The sequence below is a fragment of the Phoenix dactylifera genome, chromosome 9 (assembly GCF_051530095.1).
Source record: "Phoenix dactylifera cultivar Ajwa chromosome 9, Ajwa_hap1_PhDact_Kaust_v1.1, whole genome shotgun sequence".
Taxonomy (NCBI): domain Eukaryota; kingdom Viridiplantae; phylum Streptophyta; class Magnoliopsida; order Arecales; family Arecaceae; genus Phoenix; species Phoenix dactylifera.
The window spans coordinates 30,934,939-30,958,341 of NC_143198.1; the positions used below are offsets into that span (position 1 = coordinate 30,934,939).

The following is a 23,403-nucleotide window of genomic DNA, read 5'->3' on the forward strand; positions in this document are numbered from 1 at the left end:
ACAGATCTGAAAGAAGGGCAGCGATGCTCCTCTTCTTTTTGACAGAGGGAGTCACCCGTGGTCCGTCAGCTCGCTCCGGCTTCCGGGGTCGGGTTACCGCGTAGATTTCGTGTGCCCACCGGAATCCTGGGATCCGGCGGTGCTCTGCCATACACTTTGTGGTGCTTCTGTGGAAGAAGAACCGGCTGAGAATGGATGTGGAAGACCAGCTGCAAAGGTTTCTTTTTTTTTTTTTTTTTGCCGACTGTATCACTGCAGCCCAGAAAATGGCAGTGAAAGAAAGGGAAGGGAAATAGACAGACAGGATCGGGGCGTTGGCACAGAGGCAAAGCCCAACAGGGCTCTGATACCAAACTGATGCGGGACAGATGATTTAAAGGAGAAAATAAGAAGGGGAAAGGAGGAGAGGGGAGTTCTGGAGTCCACCAGATGTCAAAGCAACGATTTTTTTTTAATCCAAAATATCCTGACTACAACAATAGACATGAGGGTTTCATATATAGCTCCCCCTATGTAACTACCCATGATTCCCACAAAACATCATATAACTACCCATGATCCCCACAACATAGCTAAATACAGTCATAACAAGTCAACAACTAACAAGGACGAAAATACATAATAAATAAACGAAAAATACATAAGAAAATAAAACTAGGGCAGCCAAAGTGCTATACACGCCGGCGACGCCTATACACATGCTGGAAATGGTGGTCTGTGTCCCCACCACTTAAAATCCAAGGAAGATGTATGCTTGTCCAAATCTCCTTTCCTGAAATATCATTAAAATGCCAGATTATAGTCTATGAGTAAACTTGGTGCTTTATGGTGGTTGGCACCAAGTTGCTGCAACCGGGAGGCTTCATTATAGTTGCAGTAGTTGCTCTGCCTTTTGTTCATATACTGTAGCTGTTAAACATGAATGAACACCAGACTTTTTCTGTTTTCTGAACACCTGATTGTTGATTTATGTTAAGCTGGATTGGAGGTTTACACTTATCAATTTTTTGAAAAAGAAAAGGCATCAGGGCATCAGCCACTAATTAACAGCTTTCATCCTTTTCTGACTTGCACAACCCGCGTTCAGAGCGGGATGGAGAGCGAAGGATCCAAACCCTAAGGTACTCCCCCTCCTGCCCGCCCCAACCTTTTCTTCGTTTATTTTTTATCTCTGTCTTCTCCCTTCTATCGTTGTGATCTTTTTGGGTATTGAAGGGATTAGGTCTTCGACCATGGCTTCCAAGTGGATCATGAGGAGCTGAAGGATCTCCAGAAAGATCCCCCACGTCATGCAGCGTAGGTATTCCCAAATCCAAACCACCCCCGGCGTTTTTGCATTGCTTTTGTCTATGATTCTCCCCTTTTATGATGTTTTCGTTGGTAGGAGACTTGAATCTAACCAATCTGTTGTTGTTTTCCTAGCAAACATGTAAAGTTCTGAATTTTCGAAGTCTCGCGGAAAAAGTGCCTTGGATTTCTCCTTCCCCTCTTTCTAGGAAGAGGAGGGGCTCCACGGCGCTTCTGCTATTCCATTTAATTCTCGACCACCCATAAATGTCAATCGTTCCGTTGATGGCTGGAAAGAGATGGTTTTCAGTGAGGAAAAAAAAGGCTTTTTTTAGTGAGGATCTGAGGGTGCCTTACCCTGTAAGACTTGTTTTTTTTTATTATAAGAATAGAAGTACAGTGGGCATTTTCTAGGTTTTTTCTGAAGAGCCTCTTAAGGTCTTTCAAGTGATGCGGATGACAGGGTTGCTTTTCCAAGTTCGGCTTTCTTTTGTTTTTTGTCTTTGTTTTTTTTTTGAATATTTTAGCATTTTTTGGTGACTCATGGTTGCTGATTGAATCAAGATTTTGGACCCTTTCTTGTAGGAGACTAAGCATTCCTCTTTCAGGTTTATATGATGTCAATATCTTAGGTTGTTAATATCTTAAGAAAAGGTATCATCACATAGCATCATTCGCGGTTATATCATATCAACTCCACCAGATTTCATTCCTTCGCTAGGATCTATAAGTTGAAAAAGGTTTGACAATTGTTATATTCTTTTCCCAACAAAAAAGTTCTCATCGATTCATTTCATGAGATTATTTGTCAGAACAATATTAATCACCACGGCAAACGGCATAACAGCTCTGGATTTAAATGCAAACTTCAATGCAATTAACAGGTAACGTAATTCCTGATTATTTCATCCCGGATATATATATATATATATATATAGAGACACACACACACACACAAAAGGAATGATTTCATCCCGGATCCATGTCCCCCAGTAATTTCTCCTTGGTCCCTGGTGGATCTTAGCCTCCACACCACGCAAGCGGCCAGCTGATAGGAGTGGTACTGGGCCCTTCTGGCTCTCGCGGGCTGATGCAGAATTGGACGTTCATATCGGTTTCGGACGCTTACTGATGAAGAAAATATTGGACATTTTGACCTGGGTTTGAATCGACCTTCTTGCCTTTGACCATAATTGAAATAAACAACTTCGGTGAAAATCGAGGTGCCACTCTGCTTATGTTAATAAAGACCAGCAGTTATGGCAACATCATGATTAACGCATGATCATCATGATTACTACCACGTGCTGCTAATGCATGACGATTACCATGTTGCAAAAGTGCAACGACCGTTACCGTACAGTTAAGACACATCGCGTCAAATCAGGTAATAGAGTTGTATTCTATTCTATATAAAGAGATAGCTCGAAAATCCTCAAGTAAGTTCACTGAGAGATTTCATTCTACAAATTTTCTTCTTTTTACACTGTTGTTTTACTATTCTGACTTAAGCATCGCAGGATCTTCGTAAAAAATCTTCTGGCAAGCGAACTTCTTGCAGGTGTTCGCCGCGACGGCAATCAACTTTTTCTCACTTTAGTCTCACCTAATCTAACTTCTCTTCGGTTCTCACCGTCCTCAAAACAAGCCGAGCAACATCTGGACTTTGGTTCAAAATTTGGCAACAAAATATACCATGCCAAGCCAGTGACATTTTTGCCTTCGGTGGTCATGAAAGGGCCCGAGTCTTTCCTTTATTGGGAGATCATCATCCGAGGTTTCACTCTTAGCCCTACCATGGCGAGCCGGAGCCGGACCCGTTTCCTAGAGAGACTACTGGACTAGGCACCTACTGGACCGGTGAAGCAGGCGGACCTTCCGCCCGCCACCTCCTTACTGAGACAAAAAGATCAACCATCTAATTTAAGAGTTTAGAACCAGCACATAATTAAGCTTCTCCTTTTCCTTCCTTTGAAGAAGGCTGTCTGCTGTCTGCTATCAGACAGCTACTTTATATAACCAGTGAATTTTTTAAAAATATTGGGACCAAAATACAAAATCTCATCGAGGGTGCGGTTCGGTTTCTGCTGTCGGGAAATCCTCTAAAACACCAATGCGAGCAAAACACCCATGCGAGAAGATCCTATAAAGCACCAATTCGACCTCCCAACTCACCCTCGCTCCCTCCCTCTCAAAACAAAGTATATATAACAAGGGAGTTTGTGCTGCTGTTCCGTTCCTTCTCAACCAATAGAGTAGCAAGTACTCTGCTGACGCCTTATCTTCTCCTTTCTATTCTATTTAATATTACTTCTCTATTTCTCCGATCTCCTTGTACTCCTTCTTAACACTCCCTCCACTTTCCTCGAAGCCTCTCCTCTCTTTCTCCTCCTCCTCCTCCTCCTCCTCCTCCTCGCACCTCTCCCTTTCTATCCTTTGTTCCATATCCCACTCCGTATTCCGTATAACCTTATTCTCTTTTCCCTTCCACGTTCTCCCCAACTTCTCCTTGGAAATTTTTTACCGTTACATTTCTATTCTCCTTTATAAACCCTTCACACTTTAGTCTTTATTCCCCTGCCAAATCTCAGAGGAATCCCTCTTTCTTATCCCCATTTATACTCTTTGTTCTCCCAGAAAAAAGAATGATCTTGTTACCGGGTTTTATTCCCAGGGATAGTTGGAAGAAGCAGGGAAGCAGGGAAGCAGAGATTTAGTCGAATCCATCGTCAAGCTTCCACCTTTCCGTCGCCGGAACTAGAGATACCCCTCCAAATACCCAAAGAGATGACCAAGCCGCGGACTTTAAGGATCTTCTGGAACGATCCGGACGTCACTGACTCCTCCGGCGACGATGAGTGCTGCTCTTCCGGCCGCCGCATCGGGCGGCTTGTCAGGGAGATTGCGGTGGACCCTTGCTCTGCCACCGGCGCCGGCGTAGGCGAAGGGGAAGCGCTGCAGTGCCGGTCCCGGCCGGTAAGAGGTGGAGTGAGGAAGAAGGCCGTGGCGGCGGGGGCGGGCAAGGAGTCGGCGGTGGGGGGCACGAAGTTCCGCGGCGTCCGGCGGCGGCCTTGGGGGAAGTACGCGGCAGAGATCCGCGATCCGTGGCGAGGCGTTCGGGTGTGGCTCGGCACTTACGACACCGCCGAGGAAGCCGCCATGGTCTACGACTCCGCCGCCATCCAGCTCCTCGGCCCCAGCGCCCCGACCAACTTCTGTCCCTCCGCCTCCGCCGGCGCCGCCTTGGCGGCCCAGACCTCGCCGGAGGCCAACCTTGTCTCGGTCTCCGGCGTCTACGAGTCCGGCGACGAGTCGCGCGGCGCCTTCTCGCCGACCTCCGTTCTCCGGGGGCTCTCTTCGGCGGCGGCGTCATCTCAGGAGACGGGCGGTGTCGAGACCGCGGAAGTGAGGTTACCGGAGAACCTGGAGGAGTTCTTGGCGTTCGAAGACGTGCCGCTCTATAGTGATTTTTTGGACTTGGGGGCGTCGGAGCCGAGGATTTTGGAGGACGCGGCGGGGTTCGGGTTTTTGACGGACGAGGTGAACAAGGGCGTGCTGCGATCGGGGTGGGACTTCGGATCGGCGCCGTGGCAGGGGTGCGACTATTTCCGCGAGATCGGCGATTTATTCCCGCTCGACCCCCTTCCCGCTATAAAATGATGCGTACCGTTCGTCGTTCCCCCGACGCTGACTTCCCTACCGAGTTTGCAGCCGAGTGGGAGATACGCGGCGCGCTGTTTTTCCTTTCCTTTGGTTCCCATGTTTTTAGTGTATTATTTTTTTTTCATATATTTTTCCGGTAGTTGTATTAGAAATTTGAGATAAAGTTGGATTTAATTGTAACTTTGTATGCTAGAATTAATCCTCCCTCTGATTTGCCTTCAAATGCCGTTCTACCATCTTATTGATCAATATATATCTTTATATAATGATATTTGTTGTCGTCAAAATCCAACCTGAAGGAGTTTGGTGAATTTAACGGGTGTTGGCTGGTTAACACAGAAATGAATTGAAGGTTGCCGAATTTGATCCGACTGAGACCTTCGATGCCTAAATTAAATAGAGCTTTGGTAAAATAGTACAGAAGAGATCTGAAAGTATAAGCAATATAGAATGTGGTGTGAGATGTGTTGTACATAGGTAGGGGTTCTCTGCCCTGTTTATATAGAGACAATAGTCTGGTATTGTTGCAATTATTCAAGATAGACTGTCAAGCTGCAATTGTTCATCTTTATCTGTTCTTCTTAAGTGTACGGGACTGTAACTGCCCCGCCTGACCCGCTCTAGCGTTAAACTTGTATGACATATGTCATCTTGCCATTAGTCGGCGATTTGGGCGGTAGTAGCAAAGGGGTTTAAATTCAGACCATATCAATATCGATAAGCTAAGTTTGCGGCACACATTTTGAAAGTACTGCAGCTTGTTTCAAGAAAAAAAAAAAAACCTGACTCCTTTCATATTTAAGGTGGAGCCAAATGTCTTAAAGAGGTATAGATGTATAAAATGGCTTTGCTATCATTGCATTTATATAATATTATCTAATTTATTATGCTTGATGAGAGAAATATTGGGCACTCCGACCTCGGGGCTGACCGACCTTCGTGTCATCAAATGAGAATCGAGGTGAACAACTTCGGCTCGGTAAATGATTTTGGTTTTGACCGAAGAATCGCCGGCTGTAAAAAAATAATCGGCACGCATCGATAAGAGTTGACAGCCCTAACAACCGACAACTCTAACAATCCATGATCATTGCATCACCATGTCCCTACCCACACGGACTGACCCCATGCTGCGGTCGTATCATTAGTTGTTGCCTAGTATTATTGTACGTCATGTCGGCCTAGATAACGACAAGGTTAGCTCCCTTATTTAAGAGGAACAACCCGGAGGACTTGAGGTACGCAATACGTTACCCTCCTCATAGAGTCTTTACTCTGCTGATTTTTTTTTCTTTCATACTGTTGTCTCGTTGTTCTGACTTAAACATCAGAGGATTTTCTACCGGAAGTCTTTCAGCAAGTAGACATCTTGCAAGCCACTCAGTGGAGAAGTCCAGTGCCCGACGCCTCAACCAATCTGCTCAGCTTGTCTACAGCCAACCTGAAGGTTATTCAAGTTGCGCCTCCTACCTCGGCCTGGATATGGCAGCAACAATGCTAGGAAAGCAAAATATAAGTCTGATGAGTCTAAAATATTTTTATTTTTCTAGGGGTTTTATAAAATGTTTTGAGTGGTTATAACTTTTTGTATAACTTACCCGCACTCATGGTATTCCTCCTGAATATATAATGCACAAGCTGTGTCAGTAGTAAGTATTAGATTACTCATGGAAGCCCATGAAGCGGATGCAGGTCATGCTTGGCCAACATCTCTTCTTTTAAGGAGCCTTTTGGCTAATCTGAAGTTTTATGCAGGTTTTAGCTTTAATCCTTTTGCAATCTATAGTCCATATATGCTTGGCCAAGACTTTTGATTGGCTATTTCATGGTAAGTAGACATTTGAACTTATGAAGGGGTGGTAATAGGGTCGGATGAGGTCAGACACGATCCAAGTTGGATATTGGTTAGATCAAAAATTTATCAATTCAAATTCGATCTATTTATTAAATAAGTTAAAATTTTAAATCTAAATTCCATCTATTTATTAAATAGATAACTTGATCCGACTCAAATTTATTTATTAAATAAGTTAAATTAAATTAACCTATTTTTCATGCTGCACTGCCTATGGGCATTCACGAAGGACATGTGTAACAGTTTCATTTATACGGAGGCCATGATGATGATGAAGGAGGCGATTCCAAGCTAATTTCCAAAGTTAGGTGACACCCTTGAGCTACTAACCAAGCATGTCACCTCTAATTACTATTTTTCTTTTTGCACGAATATATACATTCTAAAAACGTAGCAAGCATAGTGAGTTTGTGAAATGACCTGAATCCTTCCTTCAGTATCATTCCTTTTTGTGACATGATACCTATATATACAGTAACCAAGTAAATAAAGCCCCTTTTACATATCTTATTACAAAGGTAAACTACCCTTCCCCATCAATCTATTCTCTATCAAAAGATGACAGTATCAAGTACGACCACCTTTCATCTCACATGAAGAGATTAGATTAATGCAACACGTAAAAATGAACCGCACGAGCAGCAGTGAACCAAACCATATTAGAAGATTATGTTCTTGGAGCTTGAGAAGGGCCGTGGGCGAAAATACTCGCAGGAGCTTCGGCAGAGACGTCGATAGCGAGCTTTTGCCCAGCCTCGCAGCGCAACCCAATCCCACAGTAGTAGTAGCGAGGGCCAGGCTTTGTTAACTCTAGGACCAGCGGTCCATGATGGTACCTCTCGATGACTTTGAATTGCGTGCAGTTATCGAAATCCTCCTTCGTCACCTTTAATACGTTTTGCACCCCTACTTTGTAGGGGAACACTGATTCACAATTGGCAAAAGAAAAAGATTTATATCCTTAAATTAAAGCAATGAAAAGACATTTTATTTCAATCTAACCTAAATTTGAGAAATAAATTATAGATTAATGATTTATAATTTAGCTTTTTTGATTGCAAAGCATGAATTTTTATTAAAACGCCGATCTTTATAATTTTAGTTTTTGCAAGAAATAACTATTTTGGACTTCACAGGGGCATAATTTTTACCTGAAATCCAAAACAAAACATTCTTGTGAAGATGAAAGACTATTGTTTTAACAAGCAAAAATGAGTACTGCAAGGTTTTTTTGTAAAATTATTTAAAAGATACTTCAATTTGACCTGCAAATATTACAAAGAAATAGCCGTTTGGCTACCACAGATGTTATAAATCAATTATCAAGTTCAAGAATATTTTTTTTTTTTTTTGCTAAAATAGATGATTCATATAGTTTTAATACGGATACATCCAATAAAATCAGAAAATAATAAGTTCTGGAGCACTTTAGGCAACTTTCATTTCTCAACCCATTGGGTACCGTAGCCCTGTTAGCCTATCTGAACACGTGCTCGGTCTGAAATATCACATCGCCACTGATCATAGCCTGAATGTCCTGAAGTAAGGGATGGCACCAAGAACGTGTCTTTTGGGGATCAAAAGAGTTAAAATACTCACCCAGTCTCTCTCCCACAGCAAACTGCCTTCTCCGAGCCCAATCCTGGTAGAAGGTCTTGTTAGGGGGGACAGTCCACCCCAAGCTACTTCCAACGACGTGATTCCTGTGGGCCAACGACCCTTTCAGAATGCAACCAATGATGGCCAAAAGGAACAAGAGGGTGTGAGTCCTCATTTTCTTCCCTTCTTCTTGGATCTTTTCTTCTGTGGCGAAGGAAGAAGGAAGAATACTGGTAACAAGAAAGAGAGGTTGTGTCCATTGGTTTTATTCTATTTCAGTTGCCTTTTCTGGTTTCTTTGAATTTAACATCCATCACAAGTCACAAACCACCCAGAACAAACATCCCCGCCATCTATTTTAGGTTTAGGTTAAGAAATGGCACTCAGTTGTTTCAATGATCTATGATTGATACAATCATCACAGCTTTTGGGTTAAAAAACAGTATATTTTGATTATTTAATATGAAAATTTTTCTGCTCCTTAGCGAAAAAATAGAAGTTTTTATGTGTTAACTGTGATTTGTCTGAAGATAAGTAAGTTGAGTGAGTTCGAAAAAATCAAGCAGTCATGTTAACCTAATCCTCTCAATTTGGCTCAGTGTATATCCTCTAAAGCTCTTGTTGTAGGAAATTCTGATTACTGAGGTATGTGGCAGAAGTTTAAGTTACTTTGGACCTCATCTAATTCATAAGGTTTCTCATTAAAAAAAAAAAACACAAATTCACTAGGTGGTTGGAATTAAATGGAAAAAAAATATATATACATTGTTAAAGTTCTCTTTGTACCTTAAAAATCACTGGGATCAGCTGCTGTGTAATTTGACAACGGATCAAGATAATTTAAAGGCCATTACGCTCTCACATCAGACACACTAATTCCTATCACTTATGTTTCTCAAACTCACTCATTCTGCACTGTTCGCCTTCCAATACACATGAGCTATATGGCAGGAGATCAACTCCCGCACCAATTTGCATGAGTCCCGTATCAATGGGTAGCGATCTTCGTACATGTTCGCTCTTCGAATTCAATCAATCACCGTGGAGGAGTTGCTCTTGAGGAATAGGTTGTCGGCCTCCAGCACCTGTCTCGCATACAAAATATCCTTTTAGGCTGCCCGTAGCTCCGCTCCCACTACGGTCAGATCTGGCATGCTCCGCCCTCTAGCTGCAATAAATCTGTCTCCATGGTCCCTGATTACAAACCCATATCCTCAGAGGTGTCATCTCTGCTATGCCTCCATCAAAATTCACCTCAAAATAATCAAGAGTGGGGGTACCCAGAGGATGGCATTCTTTTGTTTTTTTTGGGTACATCAGCTGCTCATACTCTTCTAGCATGAGTATAGCCAATTGCATCACTATTAAGAAGATTACATAAACCAAAAAAGAATAGAGGGCTGCTAGGTCCGTAAAATATCTCCGGTATAATGAGCAACGATCTAACCTTTGGTTCATTTTTGGAAAGACGTATTTCTAGAAGCAAGGAGGTCCTTTCTTCTTCTCTCCTAAAAAGTGGGCATGGGATGAGTCGTGTGCTCCCTGGTGTTCTCACACCTTGCTTTTCGCTCCTCCTCCCTCTCCATCTCTTTCCTTTCCCCAGCCCTTTCTCTCTCTAAAACTAAAAATCCAATCCTAATTTGATACGAATCTTACATCTCTTTCTCCCCTTCCTTAGATGGAGAAAATCCAATCCTAATTTGATACGAATCTTCACCCGAATAGATCTCTTCCTCCCCTTCCTTGGATGGAGAGCGATACCTATCGGGCCTTCCTTGTGCTTTTGGCTCAACCGACTTTTTTGCTAGGGTTTGGATAAGAATGGAGACCGGGGTGGGGACGGTGGGGCCGTCGAGGCATAGCTTGCCTCCTGGGATGAGCGCGGCGGCGAGCGTGGATTTCGACGGGGCCGCCAGCATCTCGAGGTCGGACGCTTCGCCGTCTTCTCCGCCTCACCGGCGGTCGGCGTATTCCGATTCTAATATGGGATTTGGGGGGCGGGCGCTCTCTGCCGCGGGGGCCGCTTTTCTTTCCGCGATTCTTATGAATCCTCTCGATGTGGCGAAGGTAAACCTAGATGTGTCAACCGCAGCCTTTTTGTTCTCTTATTAATTGGTATAAATTTTGATAGTTTGTGGAGCTCTAAGAGATTTATTTTTCGTGCATTTTGTTGATCTATTTATACCAAATTTGGGGAGGGAGCTAGTTGATTGAATCTCATCGATCTTGTATATTTTAGCAAATCTTCGTCCTGTTTTTATCTTTCTCTTTTGCCTGGAGAAGATCGATGTTTGTCTGTAACATTTTGCTTGAATATTTTTGCGGCTTTGTGGATTTTATCGAAGTTAATATAATTTTCTTTGGATATTGATATAATCCCTTTTTTTTTTGGAAGATCTTGTCTTTCTTCTTCTTTCTCTCATTATATATACTTTTGCTTCGATGGTTGACAAGCCTGCTGGTCTCTTTGTTTCAGACGAGGTTACAAGCCCAAGCGGTTGGAGTTCCATATTATCCTTCACAGCATCAGTATGGAAGGCAAATGGCTCCCTTTGGCCCGAATACGGTATTGAGTCAGCCCCTCTTTTTTTGTGTAAATTAGATGCATGCATGAACTGACGACCAGAACTTTTCATAACTAAATTTAGAGGATCAGTTATTGGTTGAGATTTGTCTTGAGGATGTAGAGAAAAATCATGATTAACAACCTGGGAAAAGAATTCAAAACCCTAAACAAGTTTTTTTTTTCCAGTGTATTAGATAATAATAAAATCATAGTTGCTTTTATTGGTGGTTAGGCCAAGAAATTTTTTTTGAGCGTTAGGATGTAAATATTTTGATCAATTTGAACGATATGAGAAACCTTCATCTGGTACTTAAACTAAGAGCATAAAAAATAGGTAGGGTTTTGCTTGAGCAACCACCTTAAGTAGGATGATCATGGGTGGGAAGTGGGAACGTCTCTAAAAGAGCAACGGTCATAGTTAGCAAGAGGGTTATTTACAAGTTGAAGGGAGAAAACCTGCATCTTCTATCGTCTGTTTTAGTTTGAGCTATGTATAATATGCGCTGATTGTAAAAAGAATTAAGTTTAGAATATCTGTCCATTGTGCAATTTAATTCTCATGTGATTTGACTGACCTTTTTCATTTATGCTCCATGCATCTTTTCTTGCCTAATTATTTTTACCTACCAGTCCTCTTATTATCACGATAAAGTGTATGGAGAGTTGTGCCTCTGGAGCTTGCACTGTAGCTTTGTGGCCAAAAATTATGTGTATCTGTGCAACACTGTTCTTATTTTTTTCACCTTAGCTCTCCAGATTTGGTTTGCTTTTGTACATTTATAATTTCATGATGGCCATCCACGATCACATTTTTTTTCTTTTTTTGCATTTTTTATTGGCTCATTGACTTTGTGGCAATAAACTGAATTCTGTTAATGCTGTTTAGATACTTTCAGATATCAGATGCTTTCCATCATGTGCTCGTGGTGGAATATTTGGTAGCGGACCAGTCTGCCCTCCTGATTGTTTTCAATACAAGGGAACAATGGATGTATTCTATAAAGTTGTTAGACAAGTGAGATATTATCCCTTTAGCTTCTTCTTGATTATCATTTCGTCATTCTTCTTATATGTTTACCATGGTTTAGTTCTTTGCACCATTTTTTTCTGCTTATATTATTTAATATGGCACAAATGCAGGAAGGATTTCGTAGATTGTGGAGGGGCACAAATGCAGCACTAGCGTTAGCTGTACCAACCGTAAGTTTCCATTTCTTATGTTCTTTGGGGATAGTAGGTTTTACTATGTTATTGACCCTTTTCCTTTGATTGAGGAACTTTTGTATATATTATTAAGTCCCCCTCAAATCCCCATGTCATCTTTCAATTTCAAAATATCAATCATAGAAATTGACATGTTTACTGCAAAAGTAACTAAAAGTGACCTCTTTTTTTCGCAGAAATGAAGTGGATTTTTTTTTCCCTATAACAAAACTCTCTTTCCAAAATGATTTTATTTTCAGGCAGTGGAATTGAAAACTACTTTGTATGCAGACTATGTATACTTTTGTGCTTAAAATTACAACTGCCATTCTGTTTATGCCTTGCTTAATGGATTGTACTTAGTTTGAATAAATTAAGGTGCGCTTGTTTATTTGGAACTTCTCTTTCTAATATTATTTTCTTATTTGTTAACAGGTCGGGATTTACTTACCATGTTATGACATATTCCGCAATTGGATTGAACAATTCACAGCATGTAATGCTCCTAATTTGACACCATATGGCCCACTAGTTGCAGGCTCACTTGCACGCTCGTTAGCATGCATAACTTGTTCTCCTATTGAGTTGGCAAGAACACGCATGCAGGTATCAATTTCATATTTGAATGTTTAGTATTCACTATCATCTTATGAATTAAGTTGCAATTTTACCATATTCTTCATATTTAGTACTTCGGTTGTTGAAAAGTTTGTACTAGATTTTGAAATCTTTAACAGTCCTCTGATCCAAGAAATGTTAGATGAGTTTTGCTTTTATCTTACCATCCAAACATAAGTACATTAACTATAACCATAATTTGTCAAGCCTTATCCCAATTATTTGAGGTCATGATTAGATTCTTAATTGGCTAAACTTTCATATCAAGGGCTACTATCAATATGTTATTGCAGGCTGCCAATGGACTAACATAACAATACTTGTTCTTGGTCAAATATAACGTGTCTTTGGCTCGGGGATAAGGATTGAATGTAAGACAATCCCAACATTATCCTCTGCAACTTCTATTTTATACCGCCATCTTGGATGATAATATGTGTATTATGGTCTTCGTTGGTTTTTCTTCAGACAAACTACTTAAGACGCTTTCAAGTAACTTATAATATGACAATTTTGTAAAAACTTGTTCGGGCGTGTTTGGTCACACGCCGGTTATACGTTAGTGAAATCTTGGGGACCCATATAGAGCCAAGAAATCAAATACCTTGTGGCTAGCCTTTTTGATTGAGGTCCACGGTCATTATAAATGGTATCATAGTGGACCTGGCCAACATCCCATGTTGACTAGGGGAAGTTGCAACATGAGCTCTTTTGGGATTGGCCATGGGCTGAACATGGTGTTTGTGATTGGGTTTGGACCCTTAATCCGACAGGGTGCCAAGGCCTTAACGAGGGGAGTCTGTGAGGATCCATGCGGGCGTATACTTTGTTCTACATTGTTTATTTTCTGATAAGACCTTAGATACTTATATAGGACTAAGAAACTCAAATAATAGCTTATGGTTAACCTTTTTAGTTGAGTTCTAAGGTCATTACAAGTTTTGTCCAAGCAACTCTCGATTACCACAACTTCCCTTCTAGGAAAGTGCAAGCTTGTTTAATTTCGTATGCATCTAGTCCAATAATTGACCATGGGCAGTCTGATAGTGTAAGATACTTAAAAGATGTCTTTCTTTCACTAATCTGATAGCTTTAACTTTTTATTTGATATGTTTCTGAGTCTGTGGTTAGCCAGAGTAAAAAAAATATTTTGGTCATCAGAAAAGCTCTATATGACTGTTCCAGCCATTTCATTAAGAGAGCAACTCGCATATATAAGAAAAGATCATAAGCATCACATTTCTACCTTTTCTTAATTCTCCTCCTCCTCCTCGTCTTCCTCCTCCTCCAATGAGTCATTATTTGATTGATTTGTCTTCCCTCGAGGGATCTTTTCGAATTGTGGTTTGTTGTTCAAGTTTTGCAAGCTAAAAATTAGTTAAGCTTAGATATGTGATCAAGTCAATCTTGTCAATACTGATCCCAATACTGAATCATGACATGCTAAGTTAGGTTAGATTACCGAGATCAATTAGAACATCTTCATTAGAAGGATTTTGTCGAAGTTGTGGGTTATTGTTCAAGTTCTGTGAGCTAAATGTTAGCTAATCTTAGATACAGGATCAAGTTGATCCTGTCGATACTGATTGAGATCTTGAATCATGACGTTGTAGGGTACTGCATTACTGGCATTGACTAGAATAGTTTGCATCGTATTTTGCTCTATTATTGTTTCACAAACAAATTATCATAAATTGTCTGTTTTACTGCCATGGCAAATGAAATAGTGCTTTTGTTGCCATAACCTAGTAGGGTTTTGTGAGTCAACTTTGATACAAACCCCCTTTTGTTCAATTCAATTAAAGAACTGCTACTGCGCTTTGTGCTATGTGCATGCAACCATTTAAAATGCACAAATTTTATGTTATACTGGAGATACATTCGTGATGTTCAAGTGCTCAACATCTTTCTCCCCATGATCTTGATCTCTAAATATTACTTATTCAACTGGAGCACACTGTATGGCATTGTGACTTCAATTGAATATCCCTTGTGATGATATGAAGGCAAGTGTTGAAAAGCATGCACACGCAAAAAAAAAAAAAGACATGCCATAAGACAAGATATAGGTGATTATAAGACAACCTATGGCATGAATGGAAGACTGGAAATCCTGAAATTTTGATGAAGAAGAGTGCATTTGCTTATCAAGGATTGTGAACAAGACTTGGATATAATAAAAAAGATCCAGCAAGGGAAAAAAAAATCTGAACATGTTAACTGGATCGTAAGAAGGTTGCCTTTGGCAGATGTGCCACAAAGATGTAACCTATGTGCTGATACCGTTTCATGAGATGGCTTGACCTCCCATGTCTGATAACATCTGATTACCACTTGTGAAGTAGTATCAATAGTGACAGTCCATCTTATGCAAAGCAATGCCATCTCATGGAAGTAGTTTTGGAGATGGGATAAGGCTTCTTATTTTTGTGTTTTTATGATCATGAAGTTCTTGAGGACTATTTGTCTTTTGGTAAAGTTGCCTACTAAGATGCTCAAGAATTGTGTCTATACTCCAACTAAACTAATGCTTGAACCTGATGGTCATTGGTGAATTTAGAACACATGTAAATAACCAACACAAAAGGTTATGGAATGTATTTATACAGTGGGCTGTGGTTATAACAGTGTTATGTAATTTTGCTAATAAATACTTCAGGATATTTGTTACGTAATCTTTGTAAAGAATGACATTTATGCTTGAGCTATGGAGGCTGAATTAGGATCCATATGTTTGAATATGTGGTGTACTTTGGACCTTTGTTTTTCTTTTTATCTGACATCTGTTAAAATGTTTAATAGTTAGCTGTAAGATAATCATCTTATTGACTAATTACTTGCTTTACTGATAACAGGCATATAAAGAGTTCCGAAATGGAGCAAAGCCCCCGGGAATGTGGAAAACATTACTTGGGGTTCTATCCCCTCACAGGAGTACAAATAACCATCAAAACTGTATGTTAATTTTCTTCTTGTGATTATCAGATATGCAAGCTTATAATTAAGATTGAAAAACTACCTGACAAAAATTTTAAAAAAATGTAAGCTCACTCTAAAACCATACATTCCTGTACTTGGTATCAACAACTTCACTTTGTGCCACCGATTGAAGTTGGCCCTGTTGAGCTTCAACTGGCAAATTTATTTGTTATATGATTTATTCCGTTATCTTTAGTTAGCATTAGCCATGCCATTGTGAAATCATGTGATGGTTGAATGGAGGTTGTATAACATTGCAAGCAGTGCAAAGCTATCGCATTCTGTGGATGGGTGTGGGAGCACAACTTGCCCGTGATGTACCTTTTTCTGCCATATGCTGGTCAACTCTAGAGCCGGTGAGGTTTCATTTTAAAAAAATCAAGTTGGTGCTACTTCTTTGACCAGCCCTTGTGGATACAGATGGTTTTTTGTATCTTATATGTAGCTGTTATTTCTTGTTTAGCACTAGCTACATGGTTTTGTAATCTATTCATTATTCATATTTGTCCACATTTTTATGAAGATTCGAAGAAGATTACTTGCACTAGTTGGTGAGGAAGGCAATGCATCTAGTATATTAGGAGCAAACTTTTTGGCTGGTTTTGTAGCAGGTAGCCTTGCTGCTGCGGCTACATGTCCTCTTGATGTTGCAAAAACTCGAAGACAAATCGAGGTATGCCCTTGGACATCCTATTGATGTATCTTATAGTTTTCATTTGTCATATTATACTGGTTATAGGGTTGAGGGTTTGACTAAGATATTAAGCAGACCTGTTATAGATCACTATTCAATTATTTTTAATATTTTGGAAATAAGATTTGTTTTTTTTCCATTTGAGATTGGATTGTATTTGCTTCCAAATTCTTTAATTTTATATTCTGTACATTGGCTTTTTTTGACTTTGAAGTTTTGACTAATAACTTCAAAATCATTTACTCAATCCACATACTTGATCCTTTTTATTTACTAATTAGTTCTATTTGTTCATTCATTTTTCAGAAGGATCCATCAAGGGCACTAAAAATGACCACAAGGCAAACCTTAGTGGAGATGTGGAGGTAAGTCTGGTTATTCATATATTCACTATTTGATCATTCCCTAAAGAAAAATAAAAAAAAGTGCTTGATGATGCAAGCACCGCATTTGAAGACCACTAAGAAGGTGAGCTTACGTGACACACTTAAATCCTTGCAGGGATAGAGGACTGAAGGGTCTCTTTACAGGTGTCGGCCCACGAGTTGGACGAGCTGGACCTTCTGTAGGCATTGTTGTTTCATTTTATGAAGTTGTCAAGTATGTTTTGCATCAAAGACACATAAAGGCATGAGAAGGTATTTGGTTATCTATGAAAAGTCTACCCCTTCTTCTGTGGAACTACAAAGGGGGATGGCATTGATGCAGTCCATGCTGCCTTTCACATTGTTGGGGAGGTCAGAAAAAAAACTATCCTGATTGAGAGCAAATGAGATGCCATCAGAAGTGCTTTTGCATCTTTTGAGCATGCAAAACGTTTGTGTGCAATTTTTGTTGAAGTAGTAAGCATTTCATTAGTCAAAATGAGATGCAACTCTATTTTTTTTGGAGGTTAAATTGTAGAGACTAACATTGTTTTTTCTCGCTCCCCTTTCATAAATTTTCATTATTTTGCCTCGAGGTTTGCATATTGTCCCGAGATCAACAACTGTTTTCTTGTCATGGTAAATTTCATCTAAATGCACTTAAATGAGAGCGAGTCCGAAAACAAGAATGTTCAGAGGAACTCATGCAAATGCTTCTAGAAAACTTTTTCCTTTGAGGTCAATTTAGGTATTAAAAAATCAGAAACATGTGTTTGTATGTTTCTTTTCTGGTACCATGTGGCTCTTCATGTGTTTGGATCCGTGCGGGTATGTGTTTAGTTCCACATCGGTTATTCGTCGAGGAGATTTTGGATACTTATAGAGGACTAAAGAATTCAAAAAATATTTTTTGGCTAGTTATTTTGGATGAGGTCCTGGGTTGTTACACCATGTTTGGATCTTCGTGGCTTTCTTTTACATTTTTAAATTTTCCTCCACAAAGTCTCTCTTGCTATTATTCATGCTACATTTTTCTATATTATTTTGCTATGATGTTCATGTTCAAATAGGCCTTGATGATATTTGGATTTTGTTCATGGCACGAATAATCAATATGTTACCTTCGAGATTTAATGTTTTTCATCGGAGAGTGTTTATGCACCTGGCTGAGAAACCTCGGTGGATTTTATTTATTTTATTTTTGGGTAAAAAATTACTGGGGTTTGTAAAGGGCTGTCTCAAGCCTCGAATGTGAAAGGTTTTGCTCTCTATGAGTTCTAAGGGTTGTCATTTGTTCTTAATTAGTTGTAAGGTCTTTCAGTGGGTTCTTTGGTTGGTAGGTTTAAAAAGGTACTTGGCGGGAAATAAGTGGAGAAGGATAGCCGTGCATGGTATATACCACCTAGGAGGGATATAAATTCCGTTGTGGATCACATATTGAATAGCTACAAATGGGGTTTGAAGGTAAGATCCGTTGTACTAAAAACTGAATCGCGCATCATAACTATCCAAAGACCGGGACCATACTACCATATATAGGCCTTCAAGTAAGCCTATCAAAATAATTTTTTTTTTGTTAAAAAAGATTTTGATCAGATATAAATTACAATACATAAAGAATTAAATAAAGTGATTGAAGATAAAAATGATATAGAAATTTATAAGATTTTAGCTTTTTTGGTTGTAATTTCTACTAGTCATAACTATTGGTAAAACTATAATATTTTTCAACAATAAAGAAGAATCCAGTCCAAGTTTTGTAAAGATAGATTCCACTAGTATAAATAAAAAATTAATAAAAGGGAAAAAAATTTAAAATCTTATTTTCATATTTTTCAGAAAAATTAAACGTTTTTCTTCTTTCTTTCTAATAAAAACTAGTTAGTATACAAATAGCTCATTTAGACAGACTGCAGCGAGCCATACCAAACATTCCTTATCGCGTGAAGGCTAGTTGACATCGATGGCTGTTAAAAGTTAAAATGGAGACTAACAGTCGATAATTGAAAAATTCTAAAAATATAGCTAAAGAGCATAGCTATTCATTTAACATGATGATTTAATTTAGAGAACACATTAATTTATTCAAAAGGAGAACGGATTAATTTAGTGAAAAGAGTTATGAATATGTCCAATAGCATTTGTTATTTATGCTATATAATGAACAGAATGAGAGGATAATATCTACCGATCGTTATATATTAACAGAAGGCCTCCAGAGCTGTTGTCGTATCCACTATATAATCTTATGATGGCGACTATTTTTAACCTCAATTAATTTTTTACCCATGGGCCCATTCACCCTAATAGCAATTACGTCAGACACCAAGTCTGTTTGTATGGATTGTCCATGAAAGTTGTCCATTAGTTTAGCTTGTTTTTTAAATTTAATTGTCACTTCAAGTTCAATTTGCCTGCTCTTAGGAGTTCAAGCAGCTAGCCAAAAAGTGAAACAGATATATATACATAGCCACAAACAGAAGCACTGATAAGAAAGAAATAAGGGGCAAAGAGGGGATGGTAAAATCCTGATGATACCACTAAAAGTTATCCAACCACAAATCCACATAACACAACATGATGCATTCCCATACATCTATCAAGCATTTCAACAACCAGATTCCCTCACCCTCTCCCCTCGCTCACTATGAATCCAGCCCTGCAGCAGGCTCAGAAGAGTTTGTAGGGAGAGGAGGCATCCAAGGGGTGGATGAGGTAGGTGAGGACCAGGGCCAGAAACATCAGCACATAGGCAATACCTTGGTCGATAGCTGTTCCTGCCAACAAGTATGAAAACAGAATCAATTTACTGAAAAAATCAGGCATTCACACTGAGCAAAACCACTCATATCTCAATACATTTAGGTTAGCTGCATTTGGATTCATTTCATGGCATGAGAATGCTTACGGTCCTTTCGGTAATGCTTTCTTTTTCTGTTTCTTTTTTTTCAGACATCCAAGAAGAAAAAATATATGGAGCCAGACGTGTGCTATGAGACCCTTTTGCTTTTTCAAATTATTTTTAAAAATCTTCGGAGGCTTCAGAGCAAAGACTTATTTTTGTTTTGGAATAATCATGTAAAAAACACTGAACTACTTAGGGTTTTTAATTTCCTCCTGAACTTTAATTATGTGCAATCATATCATCGAACTTTTAAATTCATTCAATTTGGACCCTTGGCTGTCATGATGGACTTGTCACGTGATGCCAGACATCATTCTCTTTTGCCATATAAGCTGGTCATGCGACAATTTCATCACAGACGGAATTCATAGCTAAGGTCCGGATTGAACGAATTTCAAAGTTCGATGACATGATTGCATGAAATTAAAGTTCGGGAGGACATTGAAAATCCCCAAATAGTTCATGATTTTTTTGCATGATCATTCATTTTGTTTTTAGAAACGAGTGAAACCAAAAGCAAGGAATAGTGGAAGCCTGGTGCCAACCCTGCCTTCCACATCAAAAGCTATTACATTTCCAAAACCTAAAATTAGCAAAAGAACATACATACTACTTTGGGAACAATAAAAAATGTCAAGAACTTTGGTACATCGTGGCAATATCCTGGAGCAGGGAAATGAACATCCTAGCAAAACCTTTCACCATCTGAATGATAAGGGCTTGTTTAGTATTGCTCTTGTTTTCTGTTTCTGATTCTAAAAATGCAAGAATAAAAATGACCTAAACTGAACAACATGTATGATGAAACTCTTTCATTTTTCCAAATTATTTGTAAAATCTTCGGAGCTTTTGGAAGCAAAGACTTATTGCTTCCAAAAAAGAGCGAAAGACAAAAGCAAGGGGATAGCAAGAGTTTTGTGGAAATGCTATTTTCATCCTCAATCTCTAATATGACATTTCGCTAATTTGTTTAAAAACAAAAACACCAAAACAACAACGATGCCAAGCAGGCTCTAAATTTAATAATACCATACCGTAATCAAAATTCTTTAGGGATCTTATGCTCTTTGTGGTTCAAATAAATCCTTGTTATTTCAAATACAATATTCAGAAACCAATACCCAGAATACGAGTTAGCATACTAAATTAATTAACGCATCCACTTTTGGACTCCAAGCATCCAGAAGATGACAATATTATCACGACTTCTGAAAAGAAGAGATTTTAATGCAAAATCAGGACAAATAGAGGACATCATCGAAGAAAGAGACATGCGCTCGGCTTGTAACCTCGCCCTGGAATCCGCCCGAAATCCACACCAGCAAAACCAATTCAAGCAAAATTCATCCCGAAGGAACTAGATTCTTTTGGTCAGGATTACTACCCCAATTAAAAATCTCAACGAGATGATAAAATCTCTGCTGTTAAACCAAAAAATCATAAAAGCAGCGAAAATCTACGCAAAGGAAAGAAAGATCGGAGAATCAAAGAGGCGCGCCGCCCGGGGGGGGGGGGGGGGGGTTGAGTTTTACCATCGCTGGTCGGCGCCGGGGCCGGGGCCTGAGCCTGGACGGCCGGGAAGACGACGGCGAAGACGAGAGCCGCGACGGCTACGGAGAACGAAACCCTAGAGATCGGTGCCATCTCGATTAGATAGTAAAGGAAGGAAAACCAATTAACTGACCGTCGATCTCTCTCTCCCCCGTTCGACGAAGAGAGGAAGCCCTCCGCCGCGAGGAGGAGAAAGAGAGATTTCCGCGAAGCCCTCGTTGCTTTTCTTTTCCCACCGAGCTCTCGGGAAGAAAGGGGATTTGGTTTTATAGCGGAGGGATGGGGACACGACACGGCGGGGGATCCGCTGCGCCGCGTCGGGTGGCAGGGTACAGTGTGGGGCCCGCCGTCTTCCCCGGCCCGCTCGTCGCACGTGTACCGCTAGCCATGCCTCTGGCCTCGCTGCCTCTCAAAATGTTTTTTTTTCCTTTTTTATTTTTATTTTTATTTTTGGTGAATCGGCTAAACTAAATCAAAGGGGAGTAAATATATCAAGAAATATTTTTTAAAAAATTCAAAAATTGAGATGGAAGAACGGTTGCAAACTCCTAATATATGGCGTAGTATTGCACAGCCATTTAGTTAGAAGCACTATTTTTTAAAATTTTTTAATTTTGATCTAAAAAATAGATCTGGAAAATAAGTACTACAATTTTTCATAGTAGTGCCAAAGAAATTAACTTTATCAAGATAGATAGATATTATGGAAACAAATAGTTAGAGTCATGGTATGTCATATTGGTCCGAACCAGGCAGTACGAGATGTATTGTATTGTATCAGTTCGATATTGCTATTCGGTACGGATGGCGTACCAACATTCGGTACGAAAAAAAAAATCTGTACCGTATCGATATTGCGCTAGTGTGGTACCAGTATGAAGTTTGGTATCGCAACGGCGAACTTTGGTTAGGGTTTTTTTTTTTTTTAACCAAGTTAAATACAATTCATGTTTCTTATAATTTGTGGTTGAATCTGTGAAGGCTAGGAAATTGTTACCATGGTATGTAATTGCACAATGTCTAGTGAAGTAAGAGAGGTGTGTATGTGTGACCTCTTAGGATTAATATGCACGCTTTTTTTCCCCATAAGACTCTCTCTCTCTCTCTCTCTCTTATTTTTTGGTTCCCCACCTATCATTAGATCATTCATGTTGCTATTCAGTATATGGAAGCGCAAAGATTGGCTGAGGAAAAAGGTTTAGAGCATCAGGAATTGCAGGACTCCTTATCATCTTAACGTTTACTTTGCCTTTAGAAAGTATTAGGTTTTCTGTTTGTCTTAGAATTAGCTATTTAGGTGAAAGACCAGCAATGCTTCTTTTCATTTGATGTTGGAAAAGCTTTGAGTAGCCGAGGAATCTCTTAAGCAAGCAATACCTTCTACCGTTCAAATTTTTTCTATAGTCTAGGAGCTCGTCATTTAGGATCTGTTTGATTGGAGGTAATTTGGTATGAAAAAATAAATTTCATAATAAATTATCATATTTGGTATGAAAAATGGATGCTAGAGAAGATAATAAATAATGGATTCTATATTTAATTTTTTCGAATAGGAGAAAACACAAATACCGCCTCCCCTAATAGATTTGTTTTCTACCGAGTGAACATAATCTAAAATTGCCATTTCATGACAAAAAATAACCTCACTTGTATTATATCAATATAATGTTAATAATATCATAAAATTAATATTAATTATCTTATTATATAATAAACTAATATTATATTAATATATTATAATTACATTAATATATTAATTAATACTATTTATTTAATATATTAATATTATACTAATATGTCAATATTAATAAATAATTAATGAATATTTAATATTAAACATATCATTATATTTAATATATTATTCATTATGAATACATCTATTGTTAATAAATAATATATTTATTTATATATCAAAATATACTGAAATTTATTTATAATAAGAAATATATTTTCTAATATATGTATAATTAATTTAAAAATATTGATTAACTCATGTAAATATATTTCTATTAAAATGTCGTGCATTCGTAGCCTTCATGTAAATGGACCATAAATGGTTAATAAGTAGATTGAACAAATTATTACTTAAATTATTTATTCAATAGCATTATTTTTCTC

The 23,403-nt window shown here is 39.0% G+C and overlaps 4 protein-coding genes across 4 annotated transcripts; 2 read left to right on the forward strand and 2 right to left on the reverse strand.

The window, feature by feature from the left end:
• The first annotated feature begins 3,928 nt into the window (after nucleotides 1–3,928).
• Nucleotides 3,929–5,082, forward strand: LOC103708353 (ethylene-responsive transcription factor CRF2-like). Its single transcript, XM_008793241.6, has one exon. It carries the CDS (start codon nucleotides 4,075–4,077, stop codon nucleotides 4,945–4,947), a length of 873 nt encoding a protein of 290 aa, XP_008791463.4. The 5' UTR covers nucleotides 3,929–4,074; the 3' UTR covers nucleotides 4,948–5,082.
• Nucleotides 5,083–7,388: 2,306 nt separating this feature from the next.
• Nucleotides 7,389–8,678, reverse strand: LOC148702572 (umecyanin-like). The gene is made up of 2 exons (XM_088704973.2): nucleotides 8,405–8,678; nucleotides 7,389–7,729 (listed from the first exon to the last, which is right to left on the reverse strand). The coding sequence occupies exons 1-2, from the start codon at nucleotides 8,577–8,579 to the stop codon at nucleotides 7,473–7,475; spliced, it is 432 nt and encodes a 143-aa protein (XP_088561099.1). The 5' UTR covers nucleotides 8,580–8,678; the 3' UTR covers nucleotides 7,389–7,472.
• A 1,131-nt stretch (nucleotides 8,679–9,809) lies between these two features.
• LOC103708352 (mitochondrial carrier protein MTM1-like) lies at nucleotides 9,810–17,422 on the forward strand. Its single transcript, XM_008793239.6, has 10 exons — nucleotides 9,810–10,471; nucleotides 10,881–10,970; nucleotides 11,857–11,985; nucleotides 12,111–12,170; nucleotides 12,609–12,779; nucleotides 15,647–15,746; nucleotides 16,035–16,126; nucleotides 16,294–16,443; nucleotides 16,771–16,829; nucleotides 16,966–17,422. The coding sequence occupies exons 1-10, from the start codon at nucleotides 10,226–10,228 to the stop codon at nucleotides 17,096–17,098; spliced, it is 1,230 nt and encodes a 409-aa protein (XP_008791461.2). The 5' UTR covers nucleotides 9,810–10,225; the 3' UTR covers nucleotides 17,099–17,422.
• Nucleotides 17,423–19,347: 1,925 nt separating this feature from the next.
• Nucleotides 19,348–21,543, reverse strand: LOC113462799 (arabinogalactan protein 41-like). The gene is made up of 2 exons (XM_026805131.3): nucleotides 21,267–21,543; nucleotides 19,348–19,606 (listed from the first exon to the last, which is right to left on the reverse strand). Exons 1-2 carry the CDS (start codon nucleotides 21,376–21,378, stop codon nucleotides 19,500–19,502), a joined length of 219 nt encoding a protein of 72 aa, XP_026660932.1. The 5' UTR covers nucleotides 21,379–21,543; the 3' UTR covers nucleotides 19,348–19,499.
• Nucleotides 21,544–23,403: the final 1,860 nt, after the last annotated feature.

Coding starts and splice junctions, on each gene's coding strand:
- LOC113462799 (XM_026805131.3), bottom strand. CDS start 21,378: ATGGCACCGATCTCTAGGGTTTCGTTCTCCGTAGCCGTCGCGGCTCTC. Junction 19,607..21,266: donor CCCGGCGCCGACCAGCGATG/GTAAAACTCAAC, acceptor ACTTGTTGGCAG/GAACAGCTATCGACCAAGGT.
- LOC103708352 (XM_008793239.6), top strand. CDS start 10,226: ATGGAGACCGGGGTGGGGACGGTGGGGCCGTCGAGGCATAGCTTGCCT. Junction 11,986..12,110: donor TCTATAAAGTTGTTAGACAA/GTGAGATATTAT, acceptor GCACAAATGCAG/GAAGGATTTCGTAGATTGTG. Junction 16,830..16,965: donor ACCTTAGTGGAGATGTGGAG/GTAAGTCTGGTT, acceptor AAATCCTTGCAG/GGATAGAGGACTGAAGGGTC.
- LOC103708353 (XM_008793241.6), top strand. CDS start 4,075: ATGACCAAGCCGCGGACTTTAAGGATCTTCTGGAACGATCCGGACGTC.
- LOC148702572 (XM_088704973.2), bottom strand. CDS start 8,579: ATGAGGACTCACACCCTCTTGTTCCTTTTGGCCATCATTGGTTGCATT. Junction 7,730..8,404: donor TGCTGTGGGAGAGAGACTGG/GTGAGTATTTTA, acceptor ATTGTGAATCAG/TGTTCCCCTACAAAGTAGGG.